Consider the following 16,766-nt stretch of genomic DNA (forward strand, 5'->3'; position numbering starts at 1 on the left):
ATCATATCTCTCCTTAGCCGTCTCTTTTCCAAGCTGAAAAGTCCCAGTCTTCTTAATCTCTCCTCATACGAAAGCTGTTCCATACTCCTAATAATTTTTGTTGCTCTTTTCTGAAACTTTTCCAATTCCAATGTATCTTTTTTTGAGATGGGGCGACCACATTTGCACACAATATTCAAGATGTGGGCGTACCATGGATTTATGTAGAGGCAACATATTTTCTGTCCTCTTATCTATCCCTTTCTTAATTATTCCCAGCATTCTGTTTGACGGCCGCTGCACATTGAGTGGATGTTTTCAGAGAACTATCCACAATGACTCCAAGATCTCTTTCTTGAGTGGAAACAGCAAATTTAGACCCCATCATTTTATATGTATGATTGGGATTATGCTTTCCAATGTGCATTACTTTGCATTTATCAACATTAAATTTCATCTGCCATTTTGTTGCCCAGTCACCCAATTTTGAGAGATCCTTTTGTAGCTCTACACAGTCTGGCTGGGTCTTAACTATCTTTAGTAATTTTGTATTATCTGTAAATTTTGCCACTTCACTGTTTACCCCTTTTTCCAGATCATTTATGAATATTTTGAATAGGACTGGTCCCAGAACAAACACCTAGGGGATACCACTATTTAACTCTCTCCATTCTGAAAACTGACCATTTATACCTACCCTTTGTTTCCAATCTTTTAACCTGTTACCAATCCATGAGAGCACCTTCCTTCTTATCCTGTGGCAGCTTACTTTGCATAAGAGTCTTTGGTGAAGGACCTTGTCAAAGGCTTTCTGAAAATCTAAGTACACTATATCCACTGGATCCGCTTGGTCCACATGATTGTTGACCCCCTCAAAGGTTTCTCTAATGATACCTCAATTTGGAACAATTCCTCAGATCTGTCACCTAAAAAGAATGGCTCAGGTTTGGGAATGTCCCTCACATCCTCAGCTATGAAGATCAATGCAAAGAATTCATTTAGTTTCTCTGCAATGGCCTTATCATCCTTGAGTGCTCCTTTAGCACCTCGATATCCAGTGGGGCATCAAATAACACCATAAGGGTAGAGAATACAATATAGTGCCTTTGTAGTGCTGCTAATCATATATCCCCACTGGTGGGCTGAGGACTGGATGACATGATAATGCAATGAGACAAGGTGGGTGAGGTAATACGTTTTATTGGACCAACGTGTTGGTGAGAGAGAACAACTTTTGAGTTGCACAGAGCTTTTCTTCAGGTCTCTTAGCGACAAAAGTAGGTCCAGTAAAAGATATTACATTATCTCCCTTGTGTCTTTAATATCCTGGAACCGACACAGCTACGACTACATTGTGTATGATAATGCGATGACTTTCAGTACTCACAGGCTAAAACAAAGTTCCTTAAACAGGAGCAAGGCCGGCCGGTCTTCCTCTCAGGAAGAAAATCCTTCAAATGAGTTGCAGTGCTGGCAGGAAGGGGGATGAACTTTGGGTATGTCTACACTACGAAATTAGGTTGAATTTTTAGAAGTCGATTTTTTAGGAAGCGATTTTATAGAGTCGATTGTGTGTGTCCCCACTAAGCACGTTAAGTCGGCAGAGTGCATCCACAGTACCGTGGCTAGCCTCGACTTTCGGAGCATGGCACTGTGGGTAGCTATCCCACAGTTCTCGCAGTCTCCGCCACCCATTGGAATTCCGGGTTAAGCTCCCAATGTATGATGGGGCAAAAACATTGTTGCGGGTGGTTTTGGGTACATGTCGTCAGTTGCCCCTCCCTCCATGAAAGCAATGGCAGACAATTGTTTCGCGCCTTTTTTCTGTGCGGATGCCATACTGCTTTCAGCAGATGGTGCAGTAGGATTGCTAATGGTCATCATCAAACCACCTCTTTCGCTGCAACTCTGCTCTCCTGCTTTTGTCTCGATAGTGAATTTCTCCATGTTGGCTGTCATGGGCTCCTGCTTCAGCTGCAACTCTGCTCTCATGAATCCACCTCTCAGGTCCTCTCGTTGTTCTCTATAAATATCTATTCTCTTAGCATCTGTCATTAGCCATGGCTTCCGCTGCAACATAAATGATCTGGAGGATGGTGTGGATTGCACTCTCAGCAAATTTGCGGATGATACTAAACTGGGAGGAGTGGTAGATACGCTGGAGGGGAGGGATAGGATACAGAAGGACCTAGACAAATTGGAGGATTGGGCCAAAAGAAATCTAATGAGGTTCAATAAGGATAAATGCAGGGTCCTGCACTTAGGATGGAAGAATCCAATGCACCGCTACAGACTAGGGACCGAATGGCTCGGCAGCAGTTCTGCGGAAAAGGACCTAGGGGTGACAGTGGACGAGAAGCTGGATATGAGTCAGCAGTGTGCCCTTGTTGCCAAGAAGGCCAATGGCATTTTGGGTTGTATAAGTAGGGGCATAGCGAGCAGATCGAGGGACGTGATCGTTCCCCTCTATTCGACACTGGTGAGGCCTCATCTGGAGTACTGTGTCCAGTTTTGGGCCCCACACTACAGGAAGGATGTGGATAAATTGGAAAGAGTACAACGAAGGGCAACGAAAATGATTAGGGGTCTAGAGCACATGACTTATGAGGAGAGGCTGAGGGAGCTGGGATTGTTTAGTCTGCAGAAGAGAAGAATGAGGGGGGATTTGATAGCTGCTTTCAACTACCTGAAAGGGGGTTTCAAAGAGGATGGCTCTAGACTGTTCTCAATGGTAGCAGATGACAGAACGAGGAGTAATGGTCTCAAGTTGCAATGGGGGAGGTTTAGATTGGATATTAGGAAAAACTTTTTCACTAAGAGGGTGGTGAAACACTGGAATGTGTTACCTAGGGAGGTGGTAGAATCTCCTTCCTTAGAGGTTTTTAAGGTCAGGCTTGACAAAGCCCTAGCTGGGATGATTTAACTGGGACTTGGTCCTGCTTTGAGCAGGGGGTTGGACTAGATGACCTTCTGGGGTCCCTTCCAACCCTGATATTCTATGATTCTATGATTCTATGATTCTGCTCTCCTGCAGATTCCATACCACGGCAAGCATGGAGCCCACTCATGTAACCGTGGCAGTTATGAGCATTGTAAACATCTTGCGCGTTATCATTCAGCATATGCAGAACCAGAACCTGCAAAAGCAGGTGAGGAGGCGATGGCAGCACGGTGATGAGGACATGGACACAGATTTCTCTCAAAGTACAGGCCCTGGCAATTTGGTCATCCTGGTGGCAATGGGGCAGGCTCATGCAGTGGAACGCCGATTCTGGGCCAGGAAACAAGCACAGACTGGTGGGACTGCATAGTTTTGCAAGTCTGGGATGATTCCCCTGCCCTGAAGCGCAGGAATACCAAGATGAGAGCAGCCCTCACAGTTCACAAGCAATTGGCGATAGCTCTCTGTAAACTTGCAATGCCAGACGGCTACCAGTCAGTCGGGAATCCATTTGGAGCGAGCAAATCTACTGTGCGGGCTGCTGTGATCCAAGTAGCCAACGCAATCGCTGAGCTGCTGCTATCAAGGGTAGTGACTTTGAGAAATGTGCAGGTCATAGTGGATGGCTTTGCTGCAATGGGATTCCCTAACTGTGGTGGGGCCATAGATGGAACGCATATCCCTATCTTGGGACCAGACCACCTTGGCAGCCAGTACATAAACTGAAAGGGTTACTTTTCAATGGTGCTGCAAGCGCTGGTGGATCACAAGGGACATTTCACCAACATCAATGTGGGATGGCCAGGAAAGGTACATGACGCTTGCATCTTCAGGAACTCTGGTCTGTTTGAACAACTGCAGGAAGGGACTTACTTTAGAGACCAGAAAATAACCGTTGGGGATGTTGAAATGCCTATAGTTATCCTTGGGGACCCAGCCTACCCCTTAATGCCATGGCTTATAAACCCATACACAGGCACCCTGGACAGTAGTCAGGAGCTGTTCAACTATAGGCTGAGCAAGTGCAGCATGGTGGTAGAATTTGTATTTGGACGTTTAAAAGTGCACTGGTGCAGATTACTGACTCAGGTAGACCGCACCGAAACCAATATTCCCATTGTTATTACTTCTTGCTGTGTGCTCCACAATATCTTTGAGAGTAAGGGGGAGATGTTTATGGTGGAGTGGGAGGTTGAGGTAAATCGTCTGGCCACTGATCACGTGCAGCCAGACACCAGGGTGGTTAGAAGAGCACAGCAGGGCGCGCTGCACATCAGACAAGTTTTGAAAACCAGTTTCATGACTGGCCAGGCAACGGTGTGACAGTTCTGTTTTTCTCCTTGATGAAAACCCGCCCCCTTGGTTCGCTCTATTTCCCTGTAAGCCAACCAACCTCTCCCCTTCGGTCACCACTTGCAGAGGCAATAAAGTCATTGTTGTTTCAAATTCATGCATTCTTTATTAATTTGTCACACAATTAGGGGGATAACTGCCAAGGTAGCCCGGAAGGGGTGGGGGAGGAGGGAAGCACTGGGTGGAGTGGGGGAGGAGGGAAGGACAAGGCCACACTTCACTTCAAAACTTATTGAATGCCAGCCTTCTGTTGCTTGGGAAGTCCTCTGGGGTGGAGTGGTTGAGTGACTGGAGTGCCCCCCTACCCCACACGTTCTTGGGCGTCTGGGTGAGGAGGCTATGGAACTTGAGGAGGAGGGTGGTCGGTTATACAGGGGCTGCAGTGGCGGTCTGTGCTCCTGCTGCCTTTCCTGCAGCTCAACCATACCCTGGAGCATCAGTTTGATCTTCCAGTAGCCTCAGCATTGCATCCTGCCTCCTTTCATCACACTGCCGCCACCTATCATCTTGATCCCGCCACCTCTCCTCTGCTCCCGCCACCTCTCCTCTCATGCGTCCCTCCTGCTCTCGCGTTCATTTTGTGCTTTTCTGGACTCTGACATTGCTTGCCTCCACACATTCTGCTGAGCCCTTTCAGTGCGGAAGGACTGCATGAGCTCAGAAAACATTTAATCATGAATGCGGTTTTTTTCACCTTCTTATCTGTGCTAGCCTCTGAGACGGAGATGCTAGTCGCAACGTTGAAACATTTGCAGCTGCGGGAGGAAAAAAGGGAGAGTAGTATTTAAAAAGACACATTTTAGAGAACAATGGGTAGATTCTTTCACGGTGAACCAAGCTGTTAATATTACATAGCACATGTGCTTTCGGTACAAGGTCATCCCTCCCCATCCCCCAAATCTCTGGGATGATTGCTTCACCCCTCCCCCCACCGCGTGGCTAACAGGGGGGATGATTTCTTTTCAGCCACAGGCAAACAGCCCAGCAGGAATGGCCACCTCTGAATGTCCCCTTAATAAAATTCCCCTATTTCAACCAGGTGACCATGTATGATATCACTCTCCTGAGGATAACACAGAGAGATAAAGAACGGATGTTGCTTGAATGCCAGCAAACACCGGGACCATACGCTGCCATGCTTTGTTTTGCAATGATTCCAGACTATGTGCTACTGGCCTGGCGTGGTAAAGTGTCCTACCATGGAGGACGCAATAAAGCTGCCCTCTCCAGAAACCTTTTGCAAAGGCTTTGGGAGTACCTCCAGGAGAACTTCATTGAGTTGTCCCTGGAGGATTTCCATTCCATCCCCAGACACGTTAACAGACTTTTCCAGTATTTGTACTGGCCGCAAATGCATCCCAAGTCTTCAGGGCAAATTAATCGTTAAACATGCTTGCTTTTAAACCATGTATTATATTTACAAAGGTACACTCACCAGTGGTGCCTTATCCACCTTCAAGGTCCGGGAGCCCACCTTGGGAAGGTTGGGAGGGTATTGGCTCCAGGGTGATAAACAGTTGCTGGCTGTCGGGGAGGATGGTTTCATCCTCCTCCTCATCTTCCTCGTCCCCAAAATCCTCATCCTTGTTGCGTGAGACTCCCCCCTTGCAGAAGTCCACGTACAGGAGTGGGGTAGTGGTAGGGGCACCACCTAGAATTGCCTGCAGCTCATCATAGAAGCGGCATGTCTGGGGGTCGGACCTGGAGCAGCCGTTTGCCTCTTTGGATTTTTGGTAGGCTTGCCTGAGCTCCTTAAGTTTCACATGGTACTGCTGCGGGTCCCTGTTATAGCCTGTGTCCTTCATGCCCTTGGAGATTTTTTCAAATATTTTGGCATTTCATCTTTTGGAACGGAGTTCTGAAAGCATGGATTCGTCTCCCCATACAGCGATCAGATCCAGTACCTTCCATTTGGTCCATGCTGGAGCTCTTTTGCGATTCTGGAACTGCATGGTCACCTGTGCTGATGACCTTGCCATGCTGGCCAAATAGGAAATGAAATTAAAAGTTTCCGGTGCTTTTTCTGTGTACCTGGCTAGTGCGTCTGAGTTGAAAGTGCTGCCAGAGCGGTCACAATGAAGCACTCTAGAATAGATCCCGGAGGCCAATACCGTGAAATTGCGTCCACACTACCCCAAATTCGACCTGGCGATGTTGATTTCAGTGCTAATCCTCTCATCGGGGGGGGGGGGAGTACAGAAATCGATTGTAAGAGCCCTTTAAGTAGACAAAAATGGCTTTGTCATGTGGACGGGTCCAGGGTTAAATCGATCTAACGCTGCTAAATTCGACCTAAACTCGTAGCGTAGACCAGGGCTATGATGGAAAGTGGGATGAGAGAAGAGAAGTCTGAACTGAAGATTTTTTCCTAAAAGTTTATTTAAGAAGCCCAAGGGTTGCATAGTTCATCCCCCTCATTATTTTGTCCACTGATTAGACATACTATCCATAACACCACTTTTGATCTATTAACTTCTGGTTCCACGCCTTCCATTTCTCCAAGCATAATTTCAACAGTCCTTGGATTATATCAACATGGCCTTTTTGGGTTGGACTAATCCAGCTTCTTTGGTTCTCTGCCACTAGTTTCAACATTCAGTGTTGTAAACAACTTGACCTATTTTTCATTGTTATTGTAACATTTTAGGAACTTTCACTCATTTCTTAGTTTTGAGCTTACAATTGAGGTACATTTTGTAGGCCCAATAGTCACAAAACAACCCTCCTTTTGGGAAGCAAATTCTTTCAGTATGTTCACCTTATACAGAGAGTGTGCTTCAAATATATGCATTTCAGCTAGTAGTATTTATAGTTACAAGTTAAACTATTTAGATGTTACGAACATCCAGCCCACCAGTTTGTAACAGTTCTTTAACTTGTTTTGTTCTGTACTTTTCTCATCTCTGTTTTGGATACTAAGTTCCGAACCAGTTGGGCATAGGCGGTACACCCCAACTTGTGCTAGGACATGCTGTTCATGTATTTTGGCTTTGACAGACTTCCTATTTTCTAATGCCAAAGATCACTTCAACTTTGCAAAGTGTTTTGGGATATTCGATATGGGTGAACGGAATTGCAGGGAGAGTATAATACATTTAGTTAGACTAATTTTCCAACATGCGTGTGCACGCTTGCGTGCGTGCGCGCGCACACACACAATATGTATATTATATAGGACTGCCAATTAATCACAGTTAACTCTCTCAATTAACTCAAAAAAATTAATTGTGATAAAACATTAATCTCAATTAATCACAGTTAAACAATAGAATACCAACTGAAATTTATTAAATATTTTTGATGTTTTTCTACATTTGCAAATATCTATTTCAATTACAACACAATACAAAGTGTACAGTGCTCACTTTATATTTTATGTCTTGTTCAGCTCTTCCACCTACCTGTTGGCATTTAGCAAATTAAATAAATTACCTGGGTCTCAGCATTTTTCTGTCTTTGATGGGATTTTCAACTCTTTCCAGTGTAGCTCTATGGGCAAATGTCATTAACGTCTTGTTTGCTTACCTCTTCCAGATTATTAATGAAAATGTGAAATAAGACTGAACTTCATCCCCCCAGCTCATTTCTTTGTTGTTTATCTTTGTCCTGTGTTTATGGTCTTTCGGCCAGTCTTCAGTTCAGGTGACAATGTTGTATCCATGTTGTTGTGCAAGACTGTATCACATCCTTCACTAAATTCAATTCTATTTTCTGTTTTTAACCTCATTCTGAAATTATTTAAATAATTTACCTGGTATGACTCTTTATAAGCCTCCCATGCTGACTGTTGCTCATAGTTCAGTTGTCTTCATGATATTCAGTGTTGTGTGGGTTCAGGGTTTTTTTGTTTTTGTTTATACTGTTAACATTATTCCCATTATTCTGATAGGGATAAAAGTTGCAGGGTAGTAGTAATTGTCAGGATCCCTCTTCTTACTTTTTTTTTAAAATTGGCATATTTCTGCTTTTCTCCTTTCTTCTCACATCTCCCTAGTTGTCCCTGACTCTTTCAAAGATGGTGGCCGGTTGTTCAGTAAATTGATTAGCAATTTCCCTCAGTGCCCCAGATGCTACTTCCTAGGTTGTCTGTTTTATGTACCTGCACGTTTTCCAAGTGTTCCTTTCCTGCTCTTAAGCTCATTGTTTTACCAGGGTTTCATTCATTTGTATTCAGCATGTGAAGCTTAAACTTTTATCTGGGGAAGAGGGGTTACCAGGATGAGCTTTCTGCACTTGTGGGGAGGTTTCCGTGTCTGCTGATGGTTTCACCTGGTTTGAGGGATGGGGCTGCAGAACTCAGTGTTACCTTTTTCTTTATCCAGCCACAGTTTCCAGAACAGGGACTTTGATGCCTCACATTAAAGCCAAGGTAAGAACCATGGGGTCCCCAGGACAACCAATAACTGGGTCCTGGTGGCATGATTCTCCCATCTGGGATGTCTACAATTAAGGTGTGGGGAGAGAATGAGGACAGGCAGCGCTGCATATTGGAATCTGTCTCTGATCCTAAAGCTCTTCCTCCTTTTTATGGCAGTGGGCTTTCCCTCTTGTTTCCCTGGCATGTACATACTCACCTTTTCCTCCTTTGAAATCCATTCTCTTGTCCTTTTCCCAGCACCCTATGGGCTTGTTCTTCAGATAGAGACAGGGCTCCAGGGCTCGGAGCTCAGGGGAATGATGTTGGAGTATGTGATATATATGTTTAGGTCTGGTTTCAGGTCTTGCCAGGAACAGACAATAACTTCAACAACACACGGAAGCAATCAGTGGGTGCTCAATTCCGGGTAAAGTACTGTTGTTTTGCTATGCTTATTTAGTAACATGCAAGGAAATGCCGAAATGGCCCCCAGGAACCCGAACATAGTAAATAGAGCTCCTGGCACATGGAGAAAGGACTTTTCTGAGCTATAAGTGCAGGCTGTAGTGAGGGGAAAGTCTTGGCTTGCGCTGCTGAGAGGGAGCTCCCACTGCCAGAGCCCTGGTTGGCACTGCTGATTTGAGTTTTCACCAACAGGACCATGGATCCAGGAGGGTCTGGTTGTTGTTTGTTTGCAGTGTTGTTGTAGCTGTGTTGGTCCCAGGATATTAGCGAGAAAAGTTGGATGAGATCATGGGGGGTGGGTAAACCCTGGGCTTGGGGATACTAGCCCCCAGCCCCGCTCCTTCTGCCCGAGGCCCTGCCCCTTCCACACCCACCGGAGCCCAGCTCCCACTATGGCCGCTGGCCCCTGCCCATTACCCCCCCCGCCACACACACACATACACACTTTAGCTGCTAGCCCCTGCCCCAGGCTAGCACCCCCAGAGCACCAAAGAGCTGGGCAGCGCGGCCCCAGCCTCCCCGGGCCGTGCCACCCAGCCCAACCCCCATGGCCAGCATGCCTTGGCCACACCGACCAGCCCAACACCCAGCTGACCAGCATTCCCGCCCCTGAAGGTGCCCCCCAGCTGAGCTGCGAGCACTGAGCAGGCGGGTGGGTGGGTGGTGCGGCTGGAGCAGCCCTGGTCCCAGCGGCCCCAGCACAAAGGGAACAGCCTTACAGCAGGCAGGATGGGGCCTGGGCAGTACTGGGTTTACCATGGGGCTGGGCCCAGGCTCCAAAGTGGCCCCGGCCAAGCCCACACTGCTTGGGCTGCAAGGCCCCACCACTCTTCTCTGCCCACCATGCTCCCCTGCGAGGGCAAAAGCTTGGTCCTGCCGGCTGCTGGAGCTCATGCTGCACCCACTGACAGCAAAGCTTCTCTCCTCCCCTGCCTCTTCTCCTAAGCGTGCCGTGTTCCCGCCTCTCCCCCTTCCAGCGCTTCCTCTGCCACCGAACAGCTGTTTGCCAGTGCTCCTGGGGGGAGGGAGAGAAGTGGGGCGGTAACGCACTCGGGGGAGGAGGCGGAGAAGAGGCAGGGGCGGGGCCTTGGGGAAGGGGTTGGAATCGGGGCAGGGCTGAGCAAAGGCGGGGCCCTGCACTCCCCCTACATGTGCCCCCTCCAGCCCCCTGCCATGAGCTGCTCAGAGCCGGGGGCTGGGAGAACCCCCATGATCCCAACCATCGCCCTCAAACCCCTGCCCTGACTCCTACACCCCCCACATACCCAGCCTCCCATGCCCAGCCTCCTGCACCCCCCCACATCCCCATCCCCACCCTGAGCCCCAAACGGGAGCTCCTGCCACACACACACACTTTCCCACCTGCACTGGACATGCTGCCAGCTCAGCCTGGCAGACGCCACCACCTTCCAGCAGGGCCGGTGAATGTGGTCAGGGGGCAGGGTGTGAAGGAGTGGGTCTCTGGAGGTGTGCGGGGGGGGGGCTGCTGGCCGGTGGGGGGGTCTATTGGGGAGTGGTGGGGGAGGTCTGTGTGTTGGGATGCTGGGCAGTGTGGGGTCTGAGTGGGGTGCTGTGTGGTTGTAGTGGTGGGCTATGGGGAAGTGCATTGGGCAGTAGTGGTGCAGCTGTGTGTGGGAGGGTGCTGGGCAGGGGTGGTAATGTGCAGGCTGCTGTGCATTTGTGATGGAGGGTCTATGTGGGGGGCTGCTGGGCATAGCAGTTCCAGGGGACGCTGGGCATAGGGAGTCGGAGGCTGTGTGGCACGGCATGGGCCCACCCCTGAGGGGAAGAGGCACGCTGGCAGCACAAGGCTGGGCAGGCCAGTGTGCATCTGGTAACTTCCAGTTTGTATACCGTGCACTTGCACTGGGCTGGGTGGAGCAGGGCCAACCCCACCATGCTATGCCCCATTGCCCCTGGCTGGCCTCTCGCTCTGGAGACCGACCTCCCAATGCCATACTCCTTTGCCCCCATGGGGCCCCACAAATATGTTTGGCGCATGGCCCACAAAGGTTAATCTGGCCCTGGTCCTGGAGGTGGAACATGGGCACAGGCGTGTCAGGCTGTTTGTGAAGGTACAGTCTTCCCATGCCTATGATGCCAGCCACCTATGAATGAGGTAATGTTATTGATATTAATATTTTTTGGTGAAAGAAGCAAGCTTTCAGTTTCAAGCTGACAGAGGCAATGTACTCAGAGTGTCACAGCTAACTACAAGTTGGTACAGATAAGGAGTTCACATGTTGCAAAAGGCCATTCAGAATGAAGTGGCCAGTTGACACCTCTATAGTCCTAGGACAAAGGAGGGTGAGTGGGTTACAGATTGTTGTAATGAGCCAAAAATCAGGAAATTATTTGGCATTTGCTTACCTGTGTCACTGCCTCCTGCTAGCATTCACTATCCGTGCTGATGGAGCGAATGTACTCTGCTAACCCACACTTTGTGCGCTGCATCAAACCGAACAGCCAGAAGGAGCCGGGCGTGGTTGACAGCCAAGTGGTGCTGGAGCAGGTGAGTGAGGGCTCAGCATCCCTTCCACCAGGTCCTGTTAGGAACCAGACCTGTGACAGAGCAGGAGGCTGGATACAGCTGGGACTGGGCAGGACAAACCCCATTGTGAGGGTGGGGTTTGAAGACTGAATAGCTTGAATGAACACTGAAAGCTTATTCTTTCAGCATGAGGAGTAATGAGGGGGGCAGGGAGTAGAGAAGGCATAGCTCTTTCTCCACTTAAACTCTGAGTGTTTAGGGTTCTTCTCCACACTCCAGGACTCTGGCACCAAAATTCACACTCCAGCCCTCCCTCTACCCCTTTTCCTAAGCACAGCAGGATCTGCCTCCCAGGGCACTAGCACTAGAGATCCCACTCCCAGCCCTCTAGTAAGATGCACAGTCGGGTGCATGCTGTTGCTGGGATTCAAGATCCCAACCTCAGATGGTCCTGACTGAGGTGATAGCTCTCTTCTGAGGAGAACTGTCTTTTGGGTCAATAAAATCCCATGGGAAGCAAGTCTAAGGGGAAAAACAATTGAAGAAAGTTGGCAGTTTTTCAAAGAGACATTAAGGGCACAAGAGCAAACTATCCCACTGCATAGAAAAGATAGGAAGTATGGCAAGAGACCACTCTGGCTTAACCAGGAGATCTTCAATTATCTAAAACTCAAAAAAAAGAGTCCTACAAAAAGTAGAAAATCTGTCAAATTACAAAGGATGAATATAAACAAATAACATAAGTATGTAGGGACAAAATTAGAAAAGCCAAGGCACAAAACGAGATCAAACTAGCTAGGGACATAAAAGAAAACAAGAAAACATTCTACAAATATATTAAAAGCAAGAGGAAGACCAAGGACAGAGTAGGCCCGTTACTCAATGAGGGGGAAGACAATAACAGAAAATGTGGAAATGGCAGAGATGCTTAATGACTTCTTTGTTTCGGTTTTCACCAAGAAGGTTGGTGGCGGTTTGACATTTAACATAGTGAATGCCAGTGAAAATGAGGTAGGATTAGAGTCTAAAATAGGGAAAGAACAAGTCAAAAATTATTTAGACAAGTTATATGTCTTCAAATCACCAGGGACTGATGAAATGCATCCTAGAATACTCAAGGAGCTGACTGAGGAGATATCTGAGCCATTAGCAATTATCTTTGAAAAGTCATGGAAGACGGGAGACATTCCAGAAGACTGGAAAAGGGCAAATCTAGTGCCCATCTATAAAAAGGGAAATAAGAACAAGCCGGGGAATTAAAGACCAGTCAACTTAACTTCTGTACCTGGAAAGATAATGGAGCAAATAATTAAGCAATCAGTTTGCAAACATCTAGAAGATAATAAGGTAATAACAGTCAGCATGGATTTGTCAAGAGCAAATCGTGTCAAACCAACCTGATAGCTTTCTTTGACAGGGTAACAAGCCTTGTGGATGGGGGGAAGCAATAGATATGGTATATCTTGACTTTAGTAAGGGTTTTGATACTGTCTCGCATGACCGTCTCATAAACAAACTAGGGAAATGCAATCTAGATGGAGCTACTATAAGGTGGGTGCATAACTGGTTGGAAAATCATTCCCAGAGTGTAGTTATCAGTGGTTCACAGTCATGCTGAAAGGGCATAATGAGTGGGGTCCCACAGAGATCAGTTCTGGGTCTGGTTCTGTTCAATATTTTCATCAATGATTTAGATAATAGCATTCAGAGTACACTTATGAAGTTTGTGGATGATACCAAGCTGGGAGGGTTTGCAAGTGCTTTGGAGGATAGGATGAAAATTCAAAATGATCTGGACAAACTGGAGAAATGGTCAGAAGTAAATAGGATGAAGTTCAAAAAAGGACAAATGCAAAGTACTCCACTTAGGAAGGAACAATCAGTTGCACACATACAAAATGGGAAATGACTGTCTAGGAAGGAGTACTGCAGAAAGGGATCTGGGGGTCATAGTGGATCACAAGTTAAATGAGTCAACAGTGGAACACTTGCAAAAAAAAAAAAAAAAAAAAAAAAAAAAACCTCATTCTGGGATGTCTTAGCTGAAGTGATGTAAATAAGACACAAGAAGTAATTCTTCCGCTCTACTCCACGCTGATTAGGCCTCAACTGGAGTATCGTGTCCAGTTCTGGGCACCACATTTCAGGAAAGATGTGGACAAATTGGAGAAAGTCCAGAGAAGAGCAACAAAAATGATGAAAGGTCTAGAAAACATGACCTATGAGGGAAGACTGAAAAAATTGGGTTTGTTTAGTCTGAAGAAGAGAAGACTAAGAGGGGACATAACAGTTTTCAAGTACATAAAAGGTTGTTACAAGGAGGAGGGAGATAAATTGTTCTTATTCTCTGAGGCTAGGACAAAAGCAATAGGCTTAAATTGCAACAAGGGCAGTTTAGGTTGGACATTAGGAAAAACTTCCTCACTGTCTGAGTGGTTAAGCACTGGAATAAATTGCCTAGGGAGGTTGTGGAATCTCCATCATTAGGGATTTTTAAGAGCAAGTTGGACAAACACCTGTCAAGGATGGTCTAGATAATACTTAGTTCTGCCTTGAGTGCAGGGGACTGGACTAGATTATCTTTCAAGGTCCCTTCCAGTTCTATAGTAGCAGCCGTGTTAGTCTGTATTCGCAAAAAGAAAAGGAGTACTTGTGGCACCTTAGAGACTAACAAATTTATTAGAGCATAAGCTTTCGTGAGCTACAGCTCACTTCATCGGATGCATTTGGTGGGAAAAAAAACCACATTTTCCACCACATTTTCCACCAAATGCATCCGATGAAGTGAGCTGTAGCTCACGAAAGCTTATACTCTAATAAATTTGTTAGTCTCTAAGGTGCCACAAGTACTCCTTTTCTTTTTCCAGTTCTATGATTCTATATAAGACAAGCTGGGTCTCTTGGTTGGTACAACCAAATGCACCATTATGCTACTGTGGGGGAAAGGAGGTCATGCTTACAGGATGGAGAGCTATTCTGAAAAGGACTTGGTGATCAGGGTAGATAACCAACTGAACTTGAGTGTCAACTGCAATGCCTTGCCTAGGAAGGCTAACATGAATATTGGACATATATGTACAGGGGATTGGTGAGCAGGAGTAGGGAGATGGTATTTCTTTTGTATAATACGTTGGTGAGACCATTACTGGATAAAATTAAATTTTATTTTATTAAGTAGCATATGAAACATGTATTTTGCAAATACAGCCCCCTGTCCCCCCTTCAAAACAGCAACATCTACATAATACATGCAATACATTAAAATAACAGTCAGAGCCTAATAAATATTCTCCTCTTTGGCACAATGCTAAAAGGGCAAAAATTGCCACTGATTTGATTACTACTCTGGATTGAGGAAAAAGCTAAGCATTATCTTTTGGGATGGTGACAAAATTTCTTTGTGAGACAAAAGAGGTAAAAACAAGCATGCTTTCAGCAGCTGGAAAATTCTACAGTCCAAAAGGTACTGTGGTAGATGTTCCAACACTCCAGATTTATGTGGGGAAAAGATAAGGTGTGAAGGAACTTTTCTTTGTCTGCCTTATGGGACAGCAGTTTCCATGGTTTTGAATCTTAACTGAGTATCTGCCGTACATAAATATGGGTTTTATAAAAACATGAGCTGTCTTCAAAAATAGAAAACCAAAAGGCAAACTTAGAATCGTGAATCATAGCCAGATCTGCTTCATAGTATCTGGCATTGTCTGTTTGAATAGTTGGTTATGTTGATTAAAACGTATCAACACTAAGAGAGAAACCCAACCTATCTATAATAAATTGAAAGGTCTTATACCATGGAAATAAGGAGTACACAGGTGTTCCTCCAGCTCCTGAAGGCGAAGACAGGGCCATCTATAATCTAGAAGAGCACAGATCTTAGACCAAAATTTAAGAAAAGCAGTACAGGCTCTACTACTTAAGAAAGAATACCCACCTCAGCATCTAAAAAGTGAAAGTCTCCTCAGAAAATTATTTTGAACAATTCCTAAGGCCGAAATATGGTCCTATCCCAAACTCTGGCCCCATATGGTGACAGGTTTTAGAGTGGTAGCCGTGTTAGTTTGTATCAGCAAAAACGAGGAGTCCATGTGGCACCTTAGACTAACAAATTTATTTGGGCATAAGCTTTCATGGGCTAGAACCCACTTCATCATATGCATGGAGTGGAAAATACAGCAGCAGGTATAAATACACAGTACATGAAAAGATGGAGTTGCCTTACCAAGTAGGAGATCAGTCTAACAAGATGATTCAATTAACAGTAGGATACCAAGGGAGGAAAAATCACATTTGTAGAGGTAATGAGAGTGGCCCATTTCAAACAGTTGACAAGAAGGTGTAAGTAACAGTAGGGGGAAATTAGTATGGGGGAAATTAGGTTTTGTAATGACCCAACCACTCCCAGTCTTTATTCAGGCCTAATTTGATGGTGTCCAGTTTGCAAATTAAGTCCAGTTCTGCAGTTTCACATTGGAGTCTTTTTGAAGTTTTTTTGCTGAAGAATTGCCACCTTTAGATCTGTTATTGAGTGACCAGGGAGATTGAAGTGTTCTCCTACTGGTTTTTGAATGTTATAATTCCTGGTGTCAGATTTGTGTCCATTTATTCTTTTGCGTAGAGACTGTTCAGTTTGGCCAATGTACATGGCAGAGAGGCATTGCTGGCACATAATGGCATATATCACATCGGTAGATGTGCAGGTGAATGAGCCCCTGATGGTGTGGCTGATGTGGTTAGGTCCTATGATGGTGTCCCTTGAATAGTCCCTTGGTAAGGAATCTCCATCTTTTCATGTGCTGTGTATTTATAACTGCTACTGTATTTTCCACTCCATGCAGCTGATGAAGTGGGTTCTAGCCCACGAAAGCTTATGCCCAAATAAATTTGTTAGTGTCTAAGGTGCCACAAAGACTCCTCGTTGTTTTTGGCCCCATAGAACATCTGTGATCTTATTTTAGCCTTAAAAATTCTTAGTTCTGGGCAACTCTTTTCTCATCATATGAACAGGTAAAACAGAGCATCCCCTGAGCAGAGCTAAGGGCCATTTTGTTTTATAGAATCGTAGGACTGGATGGGACCTCGGGAGGTCTACTAGTCCAGTCCTCTGCACTCATGGGAGGACCAAGCATTATCTAGACCATCCCTGACAGGTGTCTGTCCAACCTACTCTTAAAAACCTC

At 46.0% G+C, this 16,766-nt stretch overlaps 1 protein-coding gene across 1 annotated transcript in view; it reads left to right on the top strand.

Moving 5' to 3' along the window:
* Window positions 1–16,766, top strand: part of LOC119855834 (myosin-IIIb-like) — a 144,219-nt gene that overhangs the window by 68,747 nt on the left and 58,706 nt on the right. Inside the window, exons 16-18 of the mRNA XM_038402642.2 lie at window positions 8,596–8,642; window positions 8,992–9,057; window positions 11,488–11,607. Of these exons, the coding sequence (XP_038258570.1) occupies window positions 8,596–8,642; window positions 8,992–9,057; window positions 11,488–11,607 (233 nt within the window). The remainder of the gene's footprint in view (window positions 1–8,595; window positions 8,643–8,991; window positions 9,058–11,487; window positions 11,608–16,766) is intronic.

Source organism: Dermochelys coriacea, chromosome 5, assembly GCF_009764565.3.
Source record: "Dermochelys coriacea isolate rDerCor1 chromosome 5, rDerCor1.pri.v4, whole genome shotgun sequence".
NCBI lineage: Eukaryota > Metazoa > Chordata > Testudines > Dermochelyidae > Dermochelys > Dermochelys coriacea.